This window comes from Ptychodera flava, chromosome 4 (assembly GCF_041260155.1).
Source record: "Ptychodera flava strain L36383 chromosome 4, AS_Pfla_20210202, whole genome shotgun sequence".
Classification (NCBI taxonomy): domain Eukaryota; kingdom Metazoa; phylum Hemichordata; class Enteropneusta; family Ptychoderidae; genus Ptychodera; species Ptychodera flava.
Genome location: NC_091931.1, coordinates 42,951,989 through 42,976,884, shown reverse-complemented (window position 1 = coordinate 42,976,884; position 24,896 = coordinate 42,951,989). Strand labels below are relative to the sequence as shown.

The following is a 24,896-nucleotide window of genomic DNA, read 5'->3' as shown; positions in this document are numbered from 1 at the left end:
ATGTTAAGATCTAATTGCATTTTTCATCTTGACCTTGGAAGGTGACCTTCAGACACGCACCAACTACCTTGGAGACTTTTTTTTTTACAATACCTTGTTTCTGAAATGTCCGCTTTGTGTACACAAAACCCTACCCTCCTGCTAACTGTATGCAAACCTTGAAACGTGTTATATTCTGAAAGTATTCGCCCTCAACATGCTGCCAACTGATTGTGTATTCATCTTCATTACCATATCAATGAAATCCAAGGTGCATTTCGAGGACATAGTCTGTTATTTGCAGATGCAAATCAAATATTAAAATCATCTAAATATGTTTTTCAATTTAGGTCATGTGTACATCTTTACTTTACACAAGTTAGGGGAGGTAAACTCTGGCATATTTGTGAATTAAAATACGAATGAAAAAATCCTTGTCTCAAGTAGTGTCGATGATATGAGTTAATATTGTAGTCTCATTGACAATCTGTCATATTAATATATATTATACATACATATGTATGTAAATGTAGCGATAATTTCTCTCTCTCTCTCTCTCTTTATATATATATATATATATATATATATATATATATATATATATATATATATATAATATATATATAATATATATATATATATATATATATATATATATATATATATATATATATAATTATACATACACATTATATATACACAAACAGGCACATAGAGGCACACTTCATACACACAAGGGTTGACCGATACAGATGGCTAGATCGGACGGACATTTATGCATTTACTACAGCATGACCCTATCAGGAAATTTTCTTGTCATTCAGATTGCCAGTCCAATCACAAAGCAGAAAAAGTAACAGGCATTTGCAATGTGTGTTTAATTGGAAGAATGAGGAGTGTGAAGACTTCCCAGACTTCATATCGGCAGTTATGATGGGTTTTTTACGGGCGCCTGGAGTTGTACGCTGTTGCAGAACTGCGCATGCGTAGTTTATGAAGCTCACCTTGGAAGAGACATGTCGACACTGAGAAGAGTTGCGCGTTGAGCATTGGATGATGAAAGCTATTCGCGTGCTCTTTCACAGGTAAGCATATTTTTGTAGTTACGATGTCTGTCCATATTCCACTTGTTTTTCCCCTGTCTTCTTTATGGACAAGCATGTTTCGAAATGACCGATGCTCATTCCTCAGACCGTCCACGATAATGTACGTAAAGGTATAGCGATTTACTTTGACCATCAACACGAGCGATGGGCAGAATCAGTTTAGATTAAAGGCAATAAAAATCAACCGACATCTGTAGCCTATACAAAATCAAAACTAAAACTGACATTCCATTTTTAATACAAGGTCGATTGTAGAGACACCAGTAGGCATTAATAATAATAATAATAATAATAATACTTTATTGCATAACAACACACTTCGGGAAGTGCGGTAGAGCAAATCAAAGTCAAACATTACACACATGTTCAGGTAAGACTGCTGCTGGGGATGAATCTGTAGTGTAAGAAATATACCTTAAAAGAGGCTTCTTGTCCTCAAAATTCATGATGTACAGGAATTTCTCTCTGTCACTTAAATATTCAAAGTTCTCAAAATGTGATTTCATACTAGTGAAAAGAGTATTTCTATTATTAACATACTTGTCACACTTAATAATATAATGAAACTCATCTTCTACAGAAGACTTACAAAAAGTACAAAATCTCTCATTTAACGGGATTCTTGGGACTGACCTTCTGCCAATCTCAATTTGTAAATTATGATCAGAAATACGAAACTTGGTAATCAATTTCCTGCAGTTAATATTTGTAATATCCATCAAGTATTCCTCAAAAGTAAATAAAGTTTTAAATTTTCTGTATGTTCTTAGTTTATTTTTGTCCACACTCTGAGTCCTTACATCATTATGTAAATCATTCATCCATGAGACACGATATCTTTCTTTCAGTTCTCTGTGAACTGTTTTAACAGTGAAATTAATGTTACAGATATTTGACCAGATAGATCTTCCACTATAATTATCCAAAATATACTGAATATACTCAAACCACTGGGAGTGGTGCTTAGCAGTTGTATATGCAGCACGTAGTAGAATATCATCTGATAAAACCAATCTATGCCAATATTTTATCATATGTAGTATAACAGTGAACTGAATGGGGTATCTACCCAATTCACCAACAATACCAGCTCGTGGAGCTTGTTTTGAAACACCAAGTAAATACCTGTAAAAGAAAATACTTACATCATTCATAAAATTCTTCTTATCATTGATTTCGTTTCCCCAAATTTCACATCCATAAGTCATAATGGGTACGATCAAACGATCAAAAAGGTCTAATGCAACTTTGACAGGGAAACCATTATTGTGAGACATTCCCTTGTATAGGCTAAATAAGGCTTTTGTTGCTTTTAACTTGAGGTTGCGAAAATTGCCCTTAAATTTACCATTGGGAGTTATTACAAAGCCAAGGTAACAGTATTCATTCACCAACTCAAGTGGTATACCATTATAAAGTAAGGTAATATTTTTGAGAACCCTGTTAGTTTTATTAAAAATAATCACCTTAGTTTTCTTAGTACTAATTGTAAGCTTCCATTTTGAACAAAAATGAAACAATTTATCAAGACAACTTTGTAATCTGCTTGCGATTCAGACATTAATAGCAAGTCATCTGCATACATGAGACAACTAATGAGAGTGTACCAAGTTTGATAGGGCAGTCATTAACAGAGTCAAAAATCCCAGGAAGATCATTCAAATAAATATTAAATAAAGTAGGACTTAAATTGTAGCCCTGCTTAACCCCAATATTGGACATGAAGTTGTCAGTAAAATTGTTATTAGTTTTCAAACAATAACTGACATTCTCATACATAGACTTAATAAGCATGTAAAAATTCCCATTGATACCATAGTTTTTAAGTTTCCAAAGCAAACCAGTCCTCCATACTCTATCGAAGGCCTTATGGAAATCAATAAAGCAGCAGAACATACGTTTGTGACAGGGCTTACAATCTGTTCCCATATCTGAAGAATACAAATATTTGTCAACAGCTGATTTTAAGACAAAAACATTATCTGCAGTCCTTCTCTTAGCTCTAAAACCAGACTGGAAAGGTGTATTAATTCCCTTCTTATTCAAAAAGGTAACAAGTCTACAATTAAGGGCAGAAGTAAAAAGTTTAGCAATACAACTATTGATTGAAATACCTCTATAATAAGAAGGATCATTCTTGTCTCCTGATTTGTAAATTGGTACTATAAAGGCAGTTTTCCATGAATTTGGAAAGCTGCCTGATCGAAGAATAGCATTGAACAAAAAACAAAGTGAGTTGAGAAGGGAATGGCCCCCAAATTTCAACATCTCATTTAAAATACCATCCGTTCCTGGGGATTTCCCAGACTTTATTTGCCAAGTACTTTTTGTAATTCTGAATTGGAGAAATAGCAATTTAAGATGGGACATATATTTTCATTGTTGCTCATTTCTAAACCAGTTAAATCAGTAACAACCATTTTCGACCACGTGTCTATTTCAGTAGAATCAAAATTGCCTAACTTCTTAAAATGTTCATACCAAATATTAGGGGAGATGGAAGATGCTCCTTTGTTTTCTGTGTGCACCTCTGTTACTTCTTTCCAAAGTTTCCAGAAATCAGTACTTTTGTTAGTGTGTGCGTTTTCTAACTGTGCAATCTGATTCTTTTTGAAAGTAGATTTTTTGTGTTTGATCAACTTTTTATATTCTTTCTTCAATTTGAAACATTTGCCACGGATAAAGGGTCACTAGGAAAGCGACTCAATAACTTACATGCCTCACGTAAGTCCTTCCTAGCTAAATAACAAGATTTATCAAACCACCTTTGCTTTTTTGCCCTTGATTTCTTGGTTTTCACCCTTGGTGTAATTTTTCTTAATGAACTGTCCGAGACTTTTTTAATAATGGACTCAAAGGTAGCAACTGCATCATCACAGGATGCTGTGTCGCAAACAGAAATAAATTGGTTAAGCTCTTTCTGAATAGAAGGGCAGTGAAGGCGATCTATAAATCTTTGCTTAGCATCATCATCCCATATGTATCTACCTGGGCAAGGTTTACATACATCTTGATTGTTAACATCAAACAAATCAGAATTCAACTCAATGCAGAAACCTATTGGGCAATGATCAGAAAGATGTGTAAAATCATACACTCTAAATACTGAACAGAACTAAAGAAATGTTTAGCAACAATACAATAATCTACAATGCTGTGACCATTACTCTTATAGCAAGTGGGTTTTCCATTGAAATCGCCAATCGTCCTACCATTTAAAATTAATAAACTATTTTTAATACACATTTCAATAAGTTGTCTACCGAAGTTGTTTTTACAAGAATTCCCATCATCCATAGTAAACCTCTCATTAATGATATCTGGTGTATAATCATCAGGCACAGGACTATACATTATATCATCATATTTTATAAAATCCTGCAGATTGCCTGATCTGGCATTAAAGTCTCCCAATAGGATGATATCTCCAAAACAAGAATAATACAACATTTCAGATTGGAGAGTCTCAAAATAGTCATTAGTTAAGTGCATAACAGATCCTTGCGGAGGTATGTAAACACAACAAATAAAAATGTCTTTTTTCAATGCAAAAACATTCTTATCAAGCTTAATCCAAAGAAGATCAGAAATTTTAGAACCCAGTTTGTGAATGCCCACTTTGAGATTAGATTTGAAGAAAACTATACATCCCCCAGCAGCTCTCTTACCACGTTTGTGACGAGTTTTACGATCGGATCGAAAATAATTATAACCCTTTAAACTTACATTACGTGAACTAGAAAGCCAAGTTTCTTGAATACAAGCAATATCAAAATTGCTAATAATTCGTTCAAAATCACAGTCTAAACACTTGTTAGATAAACCTTGTATGTTCCAACTTCCAATATGTAAAAACGAACGCTGAGATTTAACATTGATAAAACTGTCTCTTTGTGCAGTAAAACACATGACCAACACAAAGATTAAAAGCAGCAAATGCCAATAGTGAAGATTTAGCAGCAAAATCTGCACAGACAAGTTTTAAGAATTCAACAATATTCAACAACCTAGTACAGCCGTAAGTGTAAAAATACAAAAGCAGATGGTAAAGCGGCTGAATTCAAGCTGGTTCCAGGCTAAAGGTGAGGCTACAAATAGTGATTAACAATGGTGAAAATACCAAAAGAATTCTGAGGCAATGAAAGATACCAATTAAGGGCCATTAAGAGTCCCTGGTGTAATTAATAATATCGCCTCTGGAAGTAATCCCTGTAGCCAGGATTACTTGTGTACTTATACCTTGAAGACAAATGACCATTCCCAGGTAAGTTATCATGTACGTTTCGGTCTCTGCTACCTCCATGGTCATACCCATGCGATCTGATTGCCCCTTCTGAATGCATGTATCTGTCATACACACGTCGACGACTTTGATCCCCCCTTATATATGCATGTACTGACCATTTAATATCACCAACCAAAAGGCGAGTACCCTCTGAATTAATGTGGATACCATCAGCATGATACATATGGTTGCTTGTGGCTCTGCTAAGCTTATTATGCATTACAAAGATGCATCTATCAAGGGACGAGCAGGCTTTCATTACACAATCATTGATGTAAGTGATGATATTGTTAAGTACGGAGTACTTCCCCCAAAAAGGCAAAATACTGGATACAACAACAATCGCATTAGGACACGCATTTTTAGCAGTGTGACATAGTGAGATCAAACCATCAACAATATCATCTTCGTGTTTATAACCAACATCATTCGTACCGATATGAACAATAATTTTTTCTACAAATTCTTGTTCAGGTAAATTTCGAATGTATGTGTACGCCTCATCGATATTAGTAGCCCTTACTTTGATCGACTTTTTATTTCTATACAACATATCAGGGTTAATATATTTTATCTGAGAGTCACCTAAGATGATCACATCATGGTTCTGCTGACGACTTTTTCCCGCGTTGCCGTTACTTGCATCCTTGTGTCTGTAATCACGACGCCAATCCGAACTACAGTCGGTACTTGGAAAGGCTGATCGAATTGGTACACGTGGAGAGAATGGTGGTGGTTGTGATCGCGGTTGACGCGGCACGCGTACATCAGAAGCTGGCTGTGGTGACTCGGAGGGAAAGTTTGTATTCGCGGCCAGTGTATCAGAATCGATATTGTCCGATATCGCGTTTTGCGTGATAGAAACATCATGATCAGAAGACGTGGACACGAATGTAGCTACATGTACAGGAGTCTTACCGACAATTTGGTCCGAATTAAGTGCGTCTTTACTCGTAGGAGGGCACTCGGGGACGGAAGGAGTATCTATACGGTACGCACTGGTGGCGTGCGCAAACATTCAGCATACGACTTCACCGTACTCACTTTTTCTAACTTAGTGTCTACGGCAGTAATTTTTTCATCGATGTACGAAAGTTTGCTCGTGATATCATTCACTGAACGTGCAGTTGTACTATATTTGTCTTCAATTTCCGTTACCTTATTCTCTAGAGAAGTACGAATAGATGACAACTGCCTCTTCAATTCACGCACCTCTGCGATGACCCTATCGTGACACTGTAATTCAACAGCCTTTTGCGTATCATTCTATCAATTAGTTCACTCTGAAAACGATCACATACCGACCGTACGTCTTTTTTCAGAGTAGCCACTTCTTCGAAGAGTGAATTGTATCGGTCTGTCAGTACTATATAACTCTTCTCAAGTTTTTCTAAGACGGAGGCTTGCTGAGAAAAGTATACGTTCCCCTCCGCCTCGACGCCATCTTCTTTACTGCATACCTGTTTTCCATCCACTATTATCTCAGCATCAGCATGTACATCCTCAGACAGGGCCCCTGGCGCATCACAGGTGGAAAAGACTTTCATTACACATGTTTCTTGTGAAGAATAGCTGTCATCTTCATTCATAAAAAGTTCAGACGCGGAGTCAAACGCCTGATCCGAAGTGCGATTTCCGACGACTGGGATATGCATGCTTTCATCCGAAACACAAGACACTGCGTCGCCGCGTGTGTCAGATTTCTCGGCCCTGGTATTACTCAAAAAGTCTTCGGCCAGTTCACGAGTATCAAATCCCTTGAAACAAGCGCCGGAAAATCCCACGACTTGCTTGTGACAAGCATCCCAATCGACAAATACCCCCGTTTTTCTTCCAGCTGCTACAGCATAAAATTTCTTACGACGGTCTTTTTCGACTTCTTGACAGATCGACGCCGCTGTCGCTTTGCGGAACTACACGTGGTCTTCGTTCTGTTCGCCTGGTCATCATCCCCAGAATCGAAATCTCCGTAAACAAAGTCTGGATCACTTTTTCTCCTCCTATCCCTCTTTCCCATTGTGCATATGCAAATAACTGAATGACTGACAGGTAAATTAAGATAAAAATAGCCTGAGAACAGCTGGAATGCAGACCACTCGTGGGAACGCTAGTAAAACGTGACTGCCAGATGAGCCGCCATATTAAAAAAAAAAAAAAAAAAAAAAAAAAAAATAATAATAATAATAATAATAATAATAGAGCCTCGAGAGCTCGAGATAATTTTTGCGTTTGTTTTATTGTGTTTCTGAAAGTCAACTGAAAAGGAACATGCGCAGCCATCGAAGTGTTCAAGCCTTCCGAAACAAAGGGATTCAGAAGGGGTTCAGTTAAGCTTCTACTTCCATGGCGTATCTTTCCGTCGACATATGCACTGACATGTCGAACAATTTGCCGCATATCCCATGAGGAAATGAACACAATTAGTGGCACAATTACCAGGTTATTGACATCAACCAACTCTTGAACATCGTTGGCTCGCACGGGTCCGTTTACTTCCAACCTGGGACGAATATACACACAGGCTGTGTGTATATATTCGTCCCAGCTTCTAACTAACTACTGAATTCGGGGAGCATCCAGCTGCCCGGACAAGAGACCTTGGCAAACGGAGATGACTCCTGAATGTAAAGCCACCTTTCTGTTCACAATTAGGCAATCTTAAGGTAGAATGCGCCCCAGGGAACAGATATTTGGACTCTCAAACGTTTACAATTCTTTTAAGATCTACCACTTGTGCGGGTTCATTTTGAAGCTCTTGGTGACAGAAAAAAATTCATCTTCTCAGTTTTTCGAAAATCGGAAATTTTATTTTTCCCCTTAAAGCTAACACAGGGATGGCGGCCATTTTGAATTTCAAAAACGTGGGTAATGTGCTTCTCTAGTACCAAAATTTGCACTTTGACCCCCGAGTTTTATTATTTAGTTTGAAAAAGTATGGTTGAAAGATTACTTGAGGAAAATTTGAGCAAAAGTTTCAGTCTTTCACTTTCGAGGCACACACCACCTTAAATGTCGGACTCCAAGCTCAACATCGACTCAGTCTGTCTGACCAGCCAACCGTTTGTGAGTCTACTTCTTTCATTTTTTCCTACTTCTTTCTTTTTTTTTATAAGTTGCTGTCTGTTGGCAGTCTAAAAGTATACAGCTTCACAATAAAACTTGTCTAAGTACCTCATGTGCGCGGGGGAGTTCTTTTATGCAAGAATCCGAAATATATACTTTCTAAATTTAATAATGAGTGGCCAATCTATTGACGTAATTACTACGGCCTAATTGATGATTTCTCTTCGAGGAAAAATATTGTGTTGAAACAATTATCCCTGTCTCCCTTGGGTTTAATTAGCACAAACGACTGTCAAAACACTCTTATTCATCACAGATATTAATTTGATAACCGACATATTCAATTGCAACGCTCATTTAAGAGGGAGGTTTTCCGTGCCTAGCTCTTTGCTTTTACTGAAGGAAATATTGCAGTAGACAATTATTATTTCCATCTCTTCAGACACTGCGCTGAGAGTAAACATCAGCCCACTGGGGCGGAACTGCGTAACTCTATTAATTATTCAGTCATTTTCGTAGGGTGTACGGGACCATAGCTGATTGATGTTCGATATACACCATTAGCAGTTTGATGTATTATCGTTCTGTGTTTCGTTCTACTCTCAGTGATATCAAAATGCTTTGTGTTTAACCTAGTCCTGTCAATGTCTGCCAACCTGTATACAGGTAATGCCTAATTTTATTGTTGACAACTGAATTTTAGTCCGTCCTAGAATTGTTCACAATGTCGATAGTTAGCGGTTTCTTTTATTGTGTTTGAAAATCCTCTAGGGATAAGAATAAGAATATATATTTGTTTTATTGAACAAAATAATTAAAATATTATTTACGGCCAGTTTTACTTTAAAAACGTTAAACGTAAAAGTATGATCATCTGCTCTTGTCAGTACAACTCACTGATTAACCCTTGAGTGCTGTAATTTTTCCCACCAAAATTTTAGCGCAACATTTTACCAATTTTCATGAATTTTTCTGAATTTTTTTTATAATTTTGGACTTAATGGACATCATATTTCATTAGCTACAGTTTTTTATCAAAATGTCAGCAAATATCTGAAAAAAAATTGACTGGAAATATTTTACAAAGGCTACAAAAATGACTGTGTCGCTCAAAGGGTTAAAAAGGCGTTTGTGGTCAAGGGTAGATACCTTCTCAATCTTCCTTTCAGTCTGACCTACCAAATCTTCGTGTCTGTCTAGTGTCTGTCTTCTCGCTCTCTTCGTCCACATTTCTTAAATGTGTCTGTTCGTCTATCCGTCTGCTTTTGATGATGGTAATGTCGCGTAACATCATAAAGCCTTGACTCGAGACAGTCTGTACAGTTATGCACCTCATACATAGTTAAAGTAAATGGGCCGTCGAAAGAATGTTCGCAATCAATCGAACTGTTAAGATCAATAGAAACAAGAGCAAGCAAGCTTGAAAGCTCCATTACTGTTCATCACACACGAGAAAGCTACCGAAACTGAACTGTGCAGGAAGGATATCATTGAAACGTTGCAAATGACAGAGTGATGGCGATGAGATGTGAAGTGAAGTGTGAATTTAAAGACTGATAAGATTCCAACGACGGATTCAATTATGGTTAAGTACTCGTTTTGGCAAATTGAAACCATGCATGACAAATCTGGCCTTCTAATTTCACATGACTTCGGGAAGTATTGCTTCTACTGAACGAAAATGTTTAGGCGATTACTTGACGTAAACATTGGAGAGCAAAGAACATCGACAAAACCCAAGCATTGATATACCACATATACTACGGCATGATCAATGGACCATTGTCACACTGCACAGAAATCTTCGTTTCCAACGCGACTCGCATAGCCTCCCTACCGAAAAAAGGTGGATGCTACCAGTAGATACACGAGATATTTCTGCCACCAAGGACAATGCGTGCATTCAGAGCTTCTTTACAGATAAACTGCTGTACATTGTTTTTGACATTAATTGTACTGGTTATTCAGAAAAAAAGTAATGAAATAATTACATCCAATGCATCGGAGGTTGCGTTGACTTTGAATTGAACACGATCGAATGTGGAACTGAGGGTCTGATCGGTTTATGACTGCGCAAAACGCAAATTTATATTAAATCGACTGAACCAAAACATCTGTTGCAAGTATGAATGAATTGAGTGCGTGCATAAAATGCAAAGACTTGTTTGTTAGACCGAGGCACAACAAATGTCGTAAAGGGGTATGAGGGCGAGCCAGGCTGAGATTTTTACGACTCTGTAAAAGCTAAATTCTCACTCATGCTATTCTTCAGCCAAAACATGTAATAACCATTTGAAACTTCAGACTCACAAATCTACAGGAAACCCCAACGCTTGCTCCAAGGCACAGTACAAAGGTAGTTGATTTTATTTCTCCCCAGTTTGCTTTTACCCTCACACTTTGAACCATGTCATCATATTCGCATCGTCTGATACAGGCTCCATACCAAGTTAGCCACGTGCTGTGAATGTATCATTACGTAATCGAAGGACCAACTGAAGGGGAAAACATTTGTACTTTTTACAGCAACAGATGTCTCTTCCGTTTATATCAGCCTTCTGTTTCGTATTTGTATTTCGTACACATATATACACTAGCACGTACGCAAGCATACACACACACACACACACACACACATATATATAAATTCTAAATATTCTTAATATTCTAAATAAATTCTAACTTCTAAATATATATATATATATATATATATATATATATATATATAATTTCTTTGCATTTTATATGCAATGTATTAATAGTTATATATTGACCATACATTTATAGATACAAACATACATATATATATATATATATATATATATATATATATATATATATATAATATATCGAAAACTAAACTTTAAACAGAAGGCCTACAGATTTGACTTAGTCTGTACATTATTGAGTGTTTTTTAAAATCAAAATCTTAACAAGATTTGCTCGTAAAATGAGCGAGCAACCGGAGTCGGTTGAATTGAGTAATAGACAGAGTTTATCAAGTCCCATAGAGGAATTCTGTAAATAGTTCCCGATTCACTCATGCTTATCTCACCGTTCGTTGGGTCCTTATTAGTTTTCAACAGCTATTATGACCGAAGCAGGGGCAGAGATGTCTGATAGTACTGTTCAGTTATACTCTGTAATAATGATTTTCTTACTTCCTGCTCAAGCTAATTTGTTCAAAAAAGGCTTTCTTACAATCCTCTGGATTGTTTATTCAATCAATTTGAAAATTCATATATTCAGCCACATTCGGCGGTCTTGTTAGGGTTTCTCCGGACAATTATTGTCGTTTTTAAGCGGCTTGTAAGTTAAACGATTGATTGATTGATTATATGGAAGAGGATGTAAATATGATACTCGCGTCAACCAACCTAAATAAAAACAACACAAAATTAATGTTAAACTTCAATGTGGTTTTTATGATAGCCAGCGTGGGGTCGTGCCCCGAGCGAGTTTCACGTGATAATATAGCAGTTTACTAGTGAAAGTAGTACACAAACGACGATAAACAAAGTACGGCTTTATGTCTCCTACACACGTACCCTGAATTTTAACAATTATTTCACACTCGTAAAGGAAATAATTGTACTAGCGACAGTCAAAAATATGCTTGCAGGCGGAAAGAATTATAAGCCTTTATCAGGTGAACGATAAGCCACTGCAGTTAATAAACGACAAATAGAAATCATCCTATCATATCTTGCCTTATCATGTCATATCTTCTTCCATCAGTGATGCGTGTTATCGAGCCTACAGCAGTATGGTTGGGTGCCAGAGGTTATTTGGCGACACTAAATGGATTCCTACGTTGACTTCCCCGGGGGGAGGAGAGAGAGAGAGAGAGAGAGAGAGAGAGAGAGAGAGAGAGAGAGAGAGAGAGAGAGAAGTTCACAATGCATAAGACACTGCGACGAACTGCATCAGCGTTACAGTGCCTGCGATATGATGCGTTGCTGATAAACTCGATATTACCCTGTCGTCTCCGATGGAGATGATTTTTGAACTTGCTTGAGAATTTCTGCGGCCGGGATATGGTTAAGTACGGAACTGCAGCATTATTTCGGATCGCATTTTGCACATCAGGGAAAGGTAGAAGTAGAATCATATCGTAAGATAAACCTATATTCCCATCATCTTTCTGACTGTCCCTCTCTCTCTCCCTCCCTCTCCCTCCCCCCCCCTCTCTCTCTCTCTCTCTCTCTCTCTCTCTCTCTCTCTCTCTCTCTCTCTCTCTCTCTCTCTCTCTCTCTCTCTCTCTCTCTCTCTCTCTCTCTCGTAATGAATTGAACATAGCAACGTCTGCAACCTGCTTATCAAAAGTTGTTTTCCACCAAATAAATCCTTCAAGTGCAAAGCACGAACGCAATAATAAGTTAAGAACACAACTATTTATTTCAAGGTTTCCCGCCAGGGTTTAACATATCTGAGCAATTAGGAAACGAGAGATCCAAACTCTGTGCAACTAATAACTCATCGTTATTAGTTGCATCGGAAACATCTCTGTCCGTTTCTTCCATTGTCGCGCTGTCGCATATGGTTTCCTGAGTTGAACCCTTTGGTTTTTATAGCTGTGTCTTACACCCGCCTCTACAGTTCATTCTTCACAGTTAGAAGGTTTGAATTATTGAGTGATATTATGCACTCACACTGCCGACATGATGACCGTAGATTACATGGTGTAAAATTTACTCAGCAGAGCATCTAATTTGCGTCTATTTCGGTGGATTGTTTGTGAAACCAAATAACTGTTTATAAGTTCCTGGACTTTTTGTTCCTCCTGGTGGTAACACACCATGACACCGACTGTCTTTTTCTGATCAGCCTTCTATTAAACGGCAATTCCTCTGTCTTACGGCCGAAGAAATCCTTCTCAGTGAAACGTAACCAACGCTCCACTGAGATAGGTTTATGAAAAGTGGCCCGACTCTCTGGGGAGCTTTCAAAAAATGAAACTACCCCAATCATTCTATACCCCTCGCTATTAATCATCGGGCTTTGAATTTTTACTGAAGCATGGAGCACGTACCCTCTCCTGATAATTTTGGGAGGTTGTAAATGACCCGTGGGAAAAATTCAAATTTGTGACGCTGACCTCTCCGGCCAACAATGCCATGGCAAGCCGAATGAAATTCCAGCATTTGACGAACAGGGAACAGGTAAGATGCATTGAATAACAAAGTCATCTTTTCACTCGAGGTGAGCAGGTAGAAATATTTCAAGTGGCAATCGTTCACACGCGACTCAATGTCCGTCGCCCGCTTGTAAAAATGTGACCAGTTTAGATTTCCATTCTCATTTCAATTTATGACGAAGGTCTGTACGCCCTTAGTTCGACCTCATGATGACCCTGGAATGCAAATGGCGCTTGTCTCACATAGTGTAACACCGGCGTACAATTTACACTGACTGGAATACTCCTACTGTACCCCTGCCATAGGTATAGCTGTGTGTCGAAATTGTGTGGCGTAGCTTCACCGGCAGTAGGGAGGTAATGTAGAAATGGCAGTTTATCAAATGGCTTCATTCTCCTTTTGCAATATAAACGACGACAGGCGCCGGAAATTTAGCCTTTTGTCGTTGATATATGACGTAGTAAGACCATGTAGCTCAACAGGTTCCAGCAAGCCTGATCTACCGTCCCGACAAGACAACCGACTTAGTGGTTATATACAATTTATTTCTACGATATACTTATCAATTTGATCCTGTTGGAGATGAATTTGTTAGGTTTTTTATTTGCCTTTTCCGCCATGATTATCATCAGCGGCTTTCACAGTTTTTGAATTAATTCTGTAATTGCGGGAAGTGAAGCATGTGTGACCGACCGAACATGTACTTTGGATGTATTTATAATGCAGTAAGTAGACTGTGCGGGTACCTAGATGAAAGACATAGAGCGAAACGAAAGCTGAAATATACTGTAGAAAACAGGTCGGAGTTGCCAGTGCAGTTGAGATAGAAATTACAGAACTGAACAAAGCAAACTGGGTCAGACCACAATGGTGCGCAAATGCGACAGAGCTTCATAATGATATTATTAACATAGCCTTAAAAGCGAGAGCCAATGTTGACATGCTTGCGTGACTTTTATTCAGTGGTCGTCAATAGTAACGCCAAATGTCTCACGCCCGTTGATCTTGCGTGGTATCATTTCCCCCGGCACGTACAGGATACTTTGCTATATAGTACATACACATATTTTATATTCATTTGAAGAGTTACAATATAAAAAGGCACTTATTTATGCATTCTCTTCCCTATTGCTAATTGATATAAAAACAAAAGTCATTGAAACTTTTCATTTATATTCCAGCCTGTGCGTTTATTTATCCAGATAAGTTTTGTTCATCTCTTTCCTGAAAACTGGTCGGATATAAACAGCAATGCTAGTGCTATGCAACAACACAAGGGGAGCCTTTAAATGTAAGCCAGGTTTCAGGTTAACATATAGCTTGCACCTAATCATTGTATACCTCAGCCAAAGGCTGATAGGAATTGTTCATTTGCCCTCAGCGAGTCAATTTACAAGAAGACAAGCCTGTATAGAGTTACCATGGCAAGATGTTCATGTGACAGATAATAAATATATACTTTGATTCAGATTTACTGTGCAATGAATTCAGAGAATGAAATCATGCAGAGAATCATTTCTATTTATTTCCAAGAATATTAGTGAACGATTTCAAAGATGCAGTCGTAAAACCTCTTTTGAAGAAACCTTCACTAGATCATAACACTCTTAAGAATTATCGCCCGATTTCAAATCTCCCATTCCTATCAAAGGTTCTCGAACGAATTGTCGCTCGTAGACTTAAAGCTCACATTGTCTCAAATTCTTTAGATGAACCCTTACAATCGGCTTACTGAAACAGCTTTATTAAAGGTCACTAAACGATATTTTATGTGCACTTGATTCTAAGCAGGATGTATTTTTAGTTATGTTAGATCTTTCTGCCGCCTTTGATACGGCTAATCATGAAATTTTGTGAGAGCGTTTGCACCATCGTTTCGGTGTCTCTGGTAATGCTTTGATGTGGTTTAAGTCATATCTCTCCGATCGAAGACAAGCGGTAATCATAAATTCTCCCCAGTCACCCTATTATCCTCTGGAAACAGGTGTACCGCAAGGGTCAGTCCTTGGCCCAATTTTATTTAATGTTTACACATTCCCCCTAGGCGACGTAGTTGCTCGTCATGGTTGTAAATATCATTTTATGCCGATGACTCAAATCTGTACGTCTTTTCGACGTGAAAATTACCACGTCACTTTAAGTAATCTTGAATCCTGTGTCTCAGATGTCAGAGCCTGGATGTCCTCAAATTTTCTACGCCTTAATGATGATAAAACAGAATTTGTAATTTTCCCTAAGAATTTTGACTTTTATTCAAGTCTTGAGCGAAGTCTTCGTATGGGTGATGCGCTGATTTCAACCCAATGTCAAGCAAAGAGCCTTGGCGTCATTCTTGATTCCGGTCTCACTATGAAATCTCATGTCAGTCATATTTGTCGCTCTTCCATGTTCCATATTCGACGCATTGCCCTCATTCGTAAGTACCTATCCAGATCTGCCACTGAACAACTTATCCATTCGCTTGTCTCCTCACGTATCGATTCTTGTAATTCTTTGCTGTATGGCTTACCACTGTATTTGATTAATCGCATTCAGCATGTTCAAAATGTAGCAGCCAGAGTTATAACTCGGTCAAAGCGTTCTGATAATATTACACCATTTCTGCAGGAACTTCATAGGCTACCTGTACACCAGCGTATCATTTACAATATTTTAATTATTACTTTTAAATGTTTATATGGTGCTGGTCCACAATATCTGAGAGATTTAATAAGTTTTTATGTACCTAGGCGCGAACTTTGTTCTGCCATCGATTTTAGACTCAATACATTCATGACCAAGACAAAAAAGTATGGTAATAGGGCGTTCTGTTCTGCAGCCCCAATTTTATGGAACGAGCTTCTAGTGAACATTCGTTCTTGTAATAATTTTATTACTTTTAAACGTACGCTTAAGACACACCTTTTTAAGTTGGCTTTCTCTATTGATTAGACTTTATTATGATTTTGCTCGTTTTTAACTTTCTCGATCAATTATACTTTTATTAGTTATCCATTTTCTTATTGTAATGTATCTTTTAGCGGCTGTTATCACTTTCTCTGTGGAGTTTGTTGCTTTACAAATAAATTATTATTTTATTATTTTTGAACACTGAAACTGTTTTCGACGGGAAGGATACCTATGAAAATCAAGTGCCCCCGCTCTGTGCTGTTTGCAAAATGCATGACCTCCCCTTTACAGTTTTCAAATTTAAGGAGACCCCCTGGATTTTGCCGGCCCACCCCGGTCATTATAACTGAACACTCCCTAAACTTAGGTTTCTCTCGCCGAATTTCGTAACTGTTGTAAAAATGTTACTCTATAATGAGGCATTATTTCAATGAAGGGATTGCAGGCGAGAAGTTCAAAGGATCATATTGTACTGTGGCGCTTACCCAGACTTCATGAAGTCTGTAAAACTATTAATAGCCTACCAGTACATCCTTGAACACCAATGCTGTCTCGGGCGCTGGCAGTGTTGCTGGGGGGTGTGGTGTATCTGAGCCCGAACGTTAACCTCTGTTTCTTTAACTATCGAGGTTCGGCCGCCTGCCTCTGATAGACTATATCATGCAACACTGCGAACGCCTGTGGGTAGAGTATATTACGCACAAGGTCTCGCGCAAGGTAGTTTATCCGAAACATTTTACCTGTAATCCCCGAGATGATGCAATTATGAACAGACTGTATCGGACTTTCAACAGAATCTGAAATGAACTCGTATAAGACTTGGATTCTGGTCAAAAACATGTGAAATAGTTTACCTATTAAATAGGTAAACTATTTCACACACGTTTAGTTTTGATAGATTTGAAATAGTTTACCTATTAAATAGGTAAACTATTTCACACGTTTAGTTTTGATAGATTGAAATATTTTACCTATTAAATAGGTAAACTATTTCACACGTTTAGTTTTGATAGATTGAAATAGTTAACCTATTAAATAGGTAAACTATTTCACATGTTTTTGATAGTTTTGATAGATTTTAAATAGTTTACCTATTAAATAGGTAAACTACACGTTTAGTTTTGATAGATTTGAACTAGCTTACCTATTAAATAGGTAAACTATTTCACACCTTTTTGATAGTTTTGATAGATTTGAAATAGTTTACCTATTAAATAGGTAAACTATTTCACACGTTTAGTTTTGATAGATTGAAATAGTTAACCTATTAAATAGGTAAACTATTTCACACGTTTTGATAGTTTTGATAGATTTGAAATTATTTCAAATCTATCAAAACTATCAAAAATGTGTGAAAGTTTACCTATTAAATAGGTAGGCTATTTCACACGTTTTTGATAGTTTTGATAGATTGAAATAGTTTACCTATTAAATAGATTAACTATTTCACACGTTTAGTAAACTATTTAATAGGTAAACTATTTCAAATCTCTCAAAACTCAACGTGTGAAATAGTTTACCTATTAAATAGGAAAACTATTTCACACGTTTAGTTTTGATAGATTTGAACTAGTTTACCTTTTAAATGGGTGAACTATTTCACACATTTTTGATAGTTTTGATAGATTTGAAATACTTTACCTATTATATAGGTAAACTATTTTACACGTTTAGTTTTAATAGATTTGCAATAGTTTGCCTATTAAATAGGTAAACTACACGTTTAGTTTTGATAGATTTGAAATAGTTTACCTATTAAATAGGTTAACTATTTCACACGTTTAGTTTTGATAGATTTGAAATAGTTTGCCTATTAAATAGGTAAACTATTTCACAGGCTTTTGATAGTTTTGATAGATTTGAAATAGTTTACCTACTAAATAGGTAAACTATTTTACACGTTTAGTTTTGATAGATTTGAAATAGTTTGCCTATTAAATAGGTAAACTACATGTTTAGTTTTGATAGATTTGAAATAGTTAACCTATTAAATAGGAAAACTATTTCACACGTTTAGTAAACTATTTAATAGGTAAACTATTTCATATCTCTCAAAACTCAACGTGTGAAATAGTTTACCTATTAAATAGGAAAACTATTTCACACGTTTAGTTTTGATAGATTTGAACTAGTTTACCTTTTAAATGGGTGAACTATTTCACACATTTTTGATAGTTTTGATAGATTTGAAATACTTTACCTATTATATAGGTAAACTATTTTACATGTTTAGTTTTAATAGATTTGCAATAGTTTGCCTATTAAATAGGTAAACTACACGTTCAGTTTTGATAGATTTGAAACAGTTTACCTACTAAATAGGTAAACTATTTTTCACGTTTAGTTTTGATAGATTTGAAATAGTTTGCCTATTAAATAGGTAAACTATTTCACACGTTTTTGATAGTTTTGATAGATTGAAATATTTTTACCTATTAAATAGGTAAACTATTTCACACGTTTAGTTTTGATAGATTTGAAATAGTTTACCTATTAAATGGGTAAACTACACGTTTAGTTTTGATAGATTTGAACTAGTTTACCTATTAAATAGGAAAACTATTTCACACTTTTAGTTTTGATAGATTTTAAATAGTTTACCTATTAAATAGGTAAACTACACGTTTAGTTTTGATAGATTTGAACTACTTTACCTATTTAATAGGTAAACTATTTCACACATTTTTGATAGTTTTGATAGATTTGAAATAGTTTACCTATTAAATAGGAAAACTATTTCACACGTTTAGTTTTGATAGATTTGAAATAGTTTACCTATCAAATAGGTAAACTATTTCACACGTTTTTGATAGTTTTGATAGATTTGAAATAGTTTACCTATCAAATAGGTAAACTATTTCACACGTTTAGTTTTGATAGATTTGAAATAGTTTACCTATTAAATAGGTAAACTATTTCACACGTTTTTGATAGTTTTGATAGATTTGAAATAGTTTACCTATCAAATAGGTAAACTATTTCACACGTTTAGTTTTGATAGATTTGAAATAGTTTACCTATTAAATAGGTAAACTACAAGTTTAGTTTTGATAGATTTGAACTAGTTTACCTATTAAATAGGAAAACTATTTCACACGTTTAGTTTTGATAGATTTTAAATAGTTTACCTATTAAATAGGTAAACTACACGTTTAGTTTTGATAGGTTTGAACTGGTTTACCCATTAAATAGGTAAACTATTTCACACATTTTTGATAGTTTTGATAGATTTGAAATAGTTTACCTATCAAATAGGTAAACTATTTCACACGTTTAGTTTTGATAGATTTGAAATAGTTTACCTATTAAATAGATAAACTATTTCACACGTTTAGTTTTGATAGATTTGAAATAGTTTGCCTATTAAATAGGTAAACTATTTCACACGTTTTTGATAGTTTTGATAGATTTGAAATATTTTACCTATTAAATAGGTAAACTATTTCACACGTTTTTGATCAGAATCCAAGTTACGCTTTGTGCTAAGGGCCGGGACTTTGCCTGACAGCGTTGGGACAAATTTGGTGATGTTGTCAGGAAAATGACAGTATTCCCAGGGAAATCAATTGAACACATTTTCTGAGCAAGAATGCGCCTCTAGTTTGTTTCAAGGAATTATTCAAATGTAAGGGATCTGACCAAGTTTAGTTGTATCACTTTGGAGAAGTGCCTCGAGCATCGTCCCTGGAAATGACTCTTACCCACCAACTGTAGCTGGTACTTATTTTGAATGTTCTATAGTTCTTTCGGCTCGCTCAAAACTGGCCAGTCGTTAAGTTACAAAAAGGAGCACTTAAATTTTGATTCCCAGGTTTTAATTTTGAGGGTATTAAAATATCATTATAATAAGCTCATTTCATAACGACATGTATACTTTATATGCACTGCCACTGTACTGGATGAATAAATATGTACTGTGAAAAGTGATCTTTTAATTGGTTGTTAGATGCAGAACAAGAGAACGAACAGATTAACGGTTTTACGACGAGGAGGAAATTGTTCACCCTTTTTTGCATATCTCTATCGTCTCTCAGTACATCTCCCTTTTAGGTTATATATACATCTCCCTTTTAGGTTATATATAATAATAAGTCTTCCGTTGGTGACTTTCTCTTCTATTCCTGATATCAACGAAGCTCCGTACATTTTAGCCACTTCATTCCTGTATTATCAGACAAGTCAGCATTTACAGTTTTAATTGATAACCATGGCAACTGTTAACGGAAATATTCAGGAACTTCATTGAGCGACAGGTGTACTTCGGAACATTCATTGTACTGTACTGTAGTAGAATTTAATTTCCTGTCGTACTTACAAATATTTGAAGGAGCATAGGCGGTGCATTGTGGTGTTACAATGAATTGACAAAACAAATGAAATGATAAACATCCTCGATAGGTAAAGTTAAATAAATACAGACGACCTTGCTTACCTTGAGTAATTCATAAATATCGGTTTCCCTCTCAAAAGTCGGTGTAATAACGCATTTTCGTAATGCAAACATGCCCAATACCCGGAAAGCGATCTTATTATTTAGGTACTGTGCAAAATGCAAACTTGGCAAAATCAAGCGTTGTCAGTTTGAACGCAGTTTCAAAGGTACAAAGTCGAGTTGTCAGACATGTTTGTTCTCAATCAAGTTTTAATTTGAGGTGTTTGCCAGCATCATTTGACCGATTCATTCTTTAGAAGGGTCAATGGGGTTCAGGATCGTTAGTTTTAGCTGAACAAGCAATCATTTGACTGTCACCTTCCTGTTTTGGAAATGCTTGCGTCGCTTTTATTTTGGCATCTTAATTGAAAGAAATACTTTTATTCTATATTTGCAGTATCGTGCTCACGATTGTTTTTCACCCAAGAGGTTTTGAAGATGTGAACAGCGACCAACCAGAGTGGCGAAACACGTCGCAAGGCCTTGCTGTCCCTTAAAGGGTGTAAAGAAATGGTTTCAGTTTCTGTGAAAAGATTGATAACAGTTACAAGCAGGATGCTAGGACGACGCAAGACTTCCTTCTTTGTGAAGGCCTTCGAATACATCATACTGTTTGCCATCTTCACGGTCTTCCACGGGCTTCTCATGCCACTGGACACAACAAGCACTCCTGTCTGCAATTCTTCTCCGATTGAACACGTTGACGAATCTTCGAAAGTGATTCGGCTGGCGACGACAGTACCGACTGTCAATGAGAGAAAAGCTGACCCAGAATGCGAAGTACTTGCACAAAAAGATAATCGAGTTCTGAAGAAGCTGCGCAGAATTAAAGAGGAACTTGAGGAGGCATATTCTCATCAGAGGGGCGGAAGAATCTCAAAGAGGTTGCAAAGTGCCCTCTTTAAGGTAAAAGAAATTCTTGCCATCGTCCGTAACGAATCTGAGCCTGTAGAGAACCCGGATTTCCTTGGCGAGACAGAGGTATTGCCAAAAAACGTTTGTCCTGAGGTATATAAGGGCCCCTTATATGACTATCCACTCCATAATAATGGATTTGAGCCTGAAGAATGTAACTTTACAAAACCACTTCACACTTTAGTCACCGTTCTGTTGAATTTCTGCGGGCCAGAAACATCGAGTCAGACAATACGTAGAGTGTTGAAGGGCATCGAGCAAACATATCCACAGATGTCGGTGTACGTGGTCATGGACAACCGTAATGCGATTGACATGGCTGGCTTCACAGGACTAAACGTCACTAGATTCTCGGAAAATTGCGAGAACTCCCCATCTGACGCGGAAATGTGGAAGATGGCGGGTGATAAAGTGACGACAAAGTACACGTTTGTCGGTAGGGACTTGACGCATTTTACAAACGACACTCGTTTTCAGAGACTCATTCTTGCCGCAGAAACTCTAAACGTAAGTCACGTTGGCGGTGCTTGGCGAACGCCGGATGGCCACTGGAACATGGGATGCCATCAAACTCTCTTTAGAAACTGGACTTTAAATTACAGGTCTGGCTATTATAAATCCTTCAAGGAGTGTGTTTACTGTGGGTACCTGCCTGGACCCTTCCTCGCTGAAACCCAGGCATTAAAGTCACTGGGCTTCGACAAGTCGCTTCCAGCCAGTGTAATGTTTGAAGACTTTTTCCTACGAATGCGTTCAGACGCCGTCGTTTGTCCCGATGCCATGTTTCATGTTGAGGACACTTCAGCAAAGTACTCCCAAAGAAGTAAGTTTCTACCCTTGGTCCGTAAGTGGCACATCAACAAGATCAAGTTTGCAAACGAGAAATCCTACGCTTATTCTTGCCAAGAAGCCAACCTTCTTTGCGGCCATAAGGATAAAGGTTACGCCGTGGCACCCTGCTGCCTTCAAAGTCTCGCTGATGCCGTCAAATTTTTCATGGATACATGCGACAAAAACAACCTGCTTTGTGAGTTGACGGAGGGCACGCTGTTGGGTGCCGTGAAATTGAACAAGGTGCTGCCATGGGAACGGGACGCGGACCTTCTCTTCCACACGGCCAATTATTCGGCTCTCGCTGCACTGAGGAGCATGTTCAGAGAGCGCAGATACGATTTCAACGACAAAGGTAACTCCTCCGTCTGGTGTTGCGTTGACGGGAGGAAAGCTGGCGGGAAAATTCAAATATCCACGAAAGATGGTTGGTCGATAGAAACCGCGGGTCAGCATATGATGGAGTCTGAACTGCTGATTCAACAAGGGCTTGCACCGACGAGAGTGTTCTACGACGGCCAGTGGGTCACTGTCACCCGAAACCCGGGACTGGCCGCTCGTAACAGATACGGCAGAGAGATCTACCGACATGCTCAACACTGGATGACGATGGGCAAGCGCGGTGGCTATGAAGACTACTCTACATCCGGGTTTTCACCGTGCAACTCACCAGATCACCATGCTTGCCTTGATCGGTATTCAGTGGATGGAAATATACAGTTTGAATATTGTGACCTTTGACATCACGGTGATATTACAATGAAATATGAGTCTGACAAAATCTACATTAACTTCACGAGGTTATTACTGCGATGAATTCTCTTTTAACAATTCTCACTTCCCAAATGTTTCAACACCACAGAGTATGAGTATTGACTGGTGTTAGGACTTTCGCTTTCCCTATGACAAGGAGCATCATCAGTACTGAGAACAACGAAATTCGAAAACTAAGCTATATCGGGTACTTACGCCCGTAATGTTACTTTGTTCTTTCTTTGTTTTTCTTGCAAAAAATTTCAAATAGGGGGTGAACCATTTGATTGCGGGGGAAGGCCATTTGATTGCGGGGGGGGGGGGATTTTGGGGAAAATGTTTACCCGCAAATTACAGGAGACAAAGTTTATCTACGCATAGTAGAGTGATTTAGCAATCATCTTAAGCTTCCTAGAAGGCTGTAAACTATGCTACCACATACCCTTGGGCGGTATATTCTCTGACTTTAGGGGACCGTCATTATTTACGGCCTTTGGGGTAAAAGGGATGTGAGGGGGCCACTCAAAAGATTGACAGCTACAAAGGGGGTGTTGCTCAAAAATGTGGAGAGGAAGAAGGGGGCTACCTTTTTTAGCTCCGCTGTCAGTGACGCGGAGCTTATCAAATAGGTTGATTTTCCGTCGTAGTCCGTCGTCGTCCGTCGTCGTCCGTCGTCCGTCAACAATTGCCTTCTCCTCTGAAACCGCAAGTCCAATTGCTTTGAAATTTTATCTGCAGTTCACTTAGGGTGACCTCACTTAAGTTTGTTCAAATCGTGGTGAACTTTGATCCGCTGTGATCTATTCAAAGTATGATGAAATCTTCAATTGTGTATTTTTGCAGCTATTTTTGCCATTTTTTTCTGGCCACTGCATTAAGCCATAGACTCTCTCGAGAGAGTCTATGATTAAGCTATCAAAGATTTCCACCTCCGTCATCAGCATGTGTCAAAAATAGTTATTCTCTATAAAACACAGCGGAGCTATATCGGCCGCTAGGTCGCTTATTTGAAATGTAATGAAGCGTTTTGCAGTTATGAAATGATACAAAAGTAATAGAAATGAATCTTCATAAAAACATGGTACAATTTGTTATACATGTACATCAGGTATATTGACTATCATAACTAAATGAGCATTTTTAGTGCAGTATTTCCTGATATAAATATTGGTAGACTTGCCTGATCAAGCATAAGAAACATCTACTCTTCGTTTTATAGGGTAGTTTACAAAATTGTGGACTGCCTCGATAACAAACCCATTTTGTATTGCAAGAAAATATTTTGTCATAGTCCAAAAAATACCTTAGCGATAGAAATTTCTTTTATCTTTCATCCAAAGGTAAATTTAATCTCTACGCTATTATTCCCCTTATCTTGTTTATTTTCTGTCCTCTTTGACACACGTTTTTGCAGTCTCTTGATAAACACAGTATTGGAAAAACACAGATTTGATACCCTATGTGAATAAAATGAATTCTGCATGCAATGATTATTTGATAAAGAA

At 37.3% G+C, this 24,896-nt stretch overlaps 1 protein-coding gene across 2 annotated transcripts; it reads left to right on the top strand.

The window, feature by feature from the left end:
• Nucleotides 1-962: 962 nt before the first annotated feature.
• Nucleotides 963-24,896, top strand: LOC139131837 (uncharacterized). 2 transcript variants are annotated; one of them, XM_070698123.1, is made up of 2 exons: nt 963-1,064; nt 21,290-24,896. In XM_070698123.1, exon 2 carries the CDS (start codon nt 21,403-21,405, stop codon nt 23,377-23,379), a length of 1,977 nt encoding a protein of 658 aa, XP_070554224.1. In that variant the 5' UTR covers nt 963-1,064; nt 21,290-21,402; the 3' UTR covers nt 23,380-24,896. The 2 variants fall into 2 exon arrangements, with proteins under 2 accessions (XP_070554224.1, XP_070554223.1); XM_070698122.1 differs by lacking the exon at nt 963-1,064 and adding an exon at nt 13,783-13,927.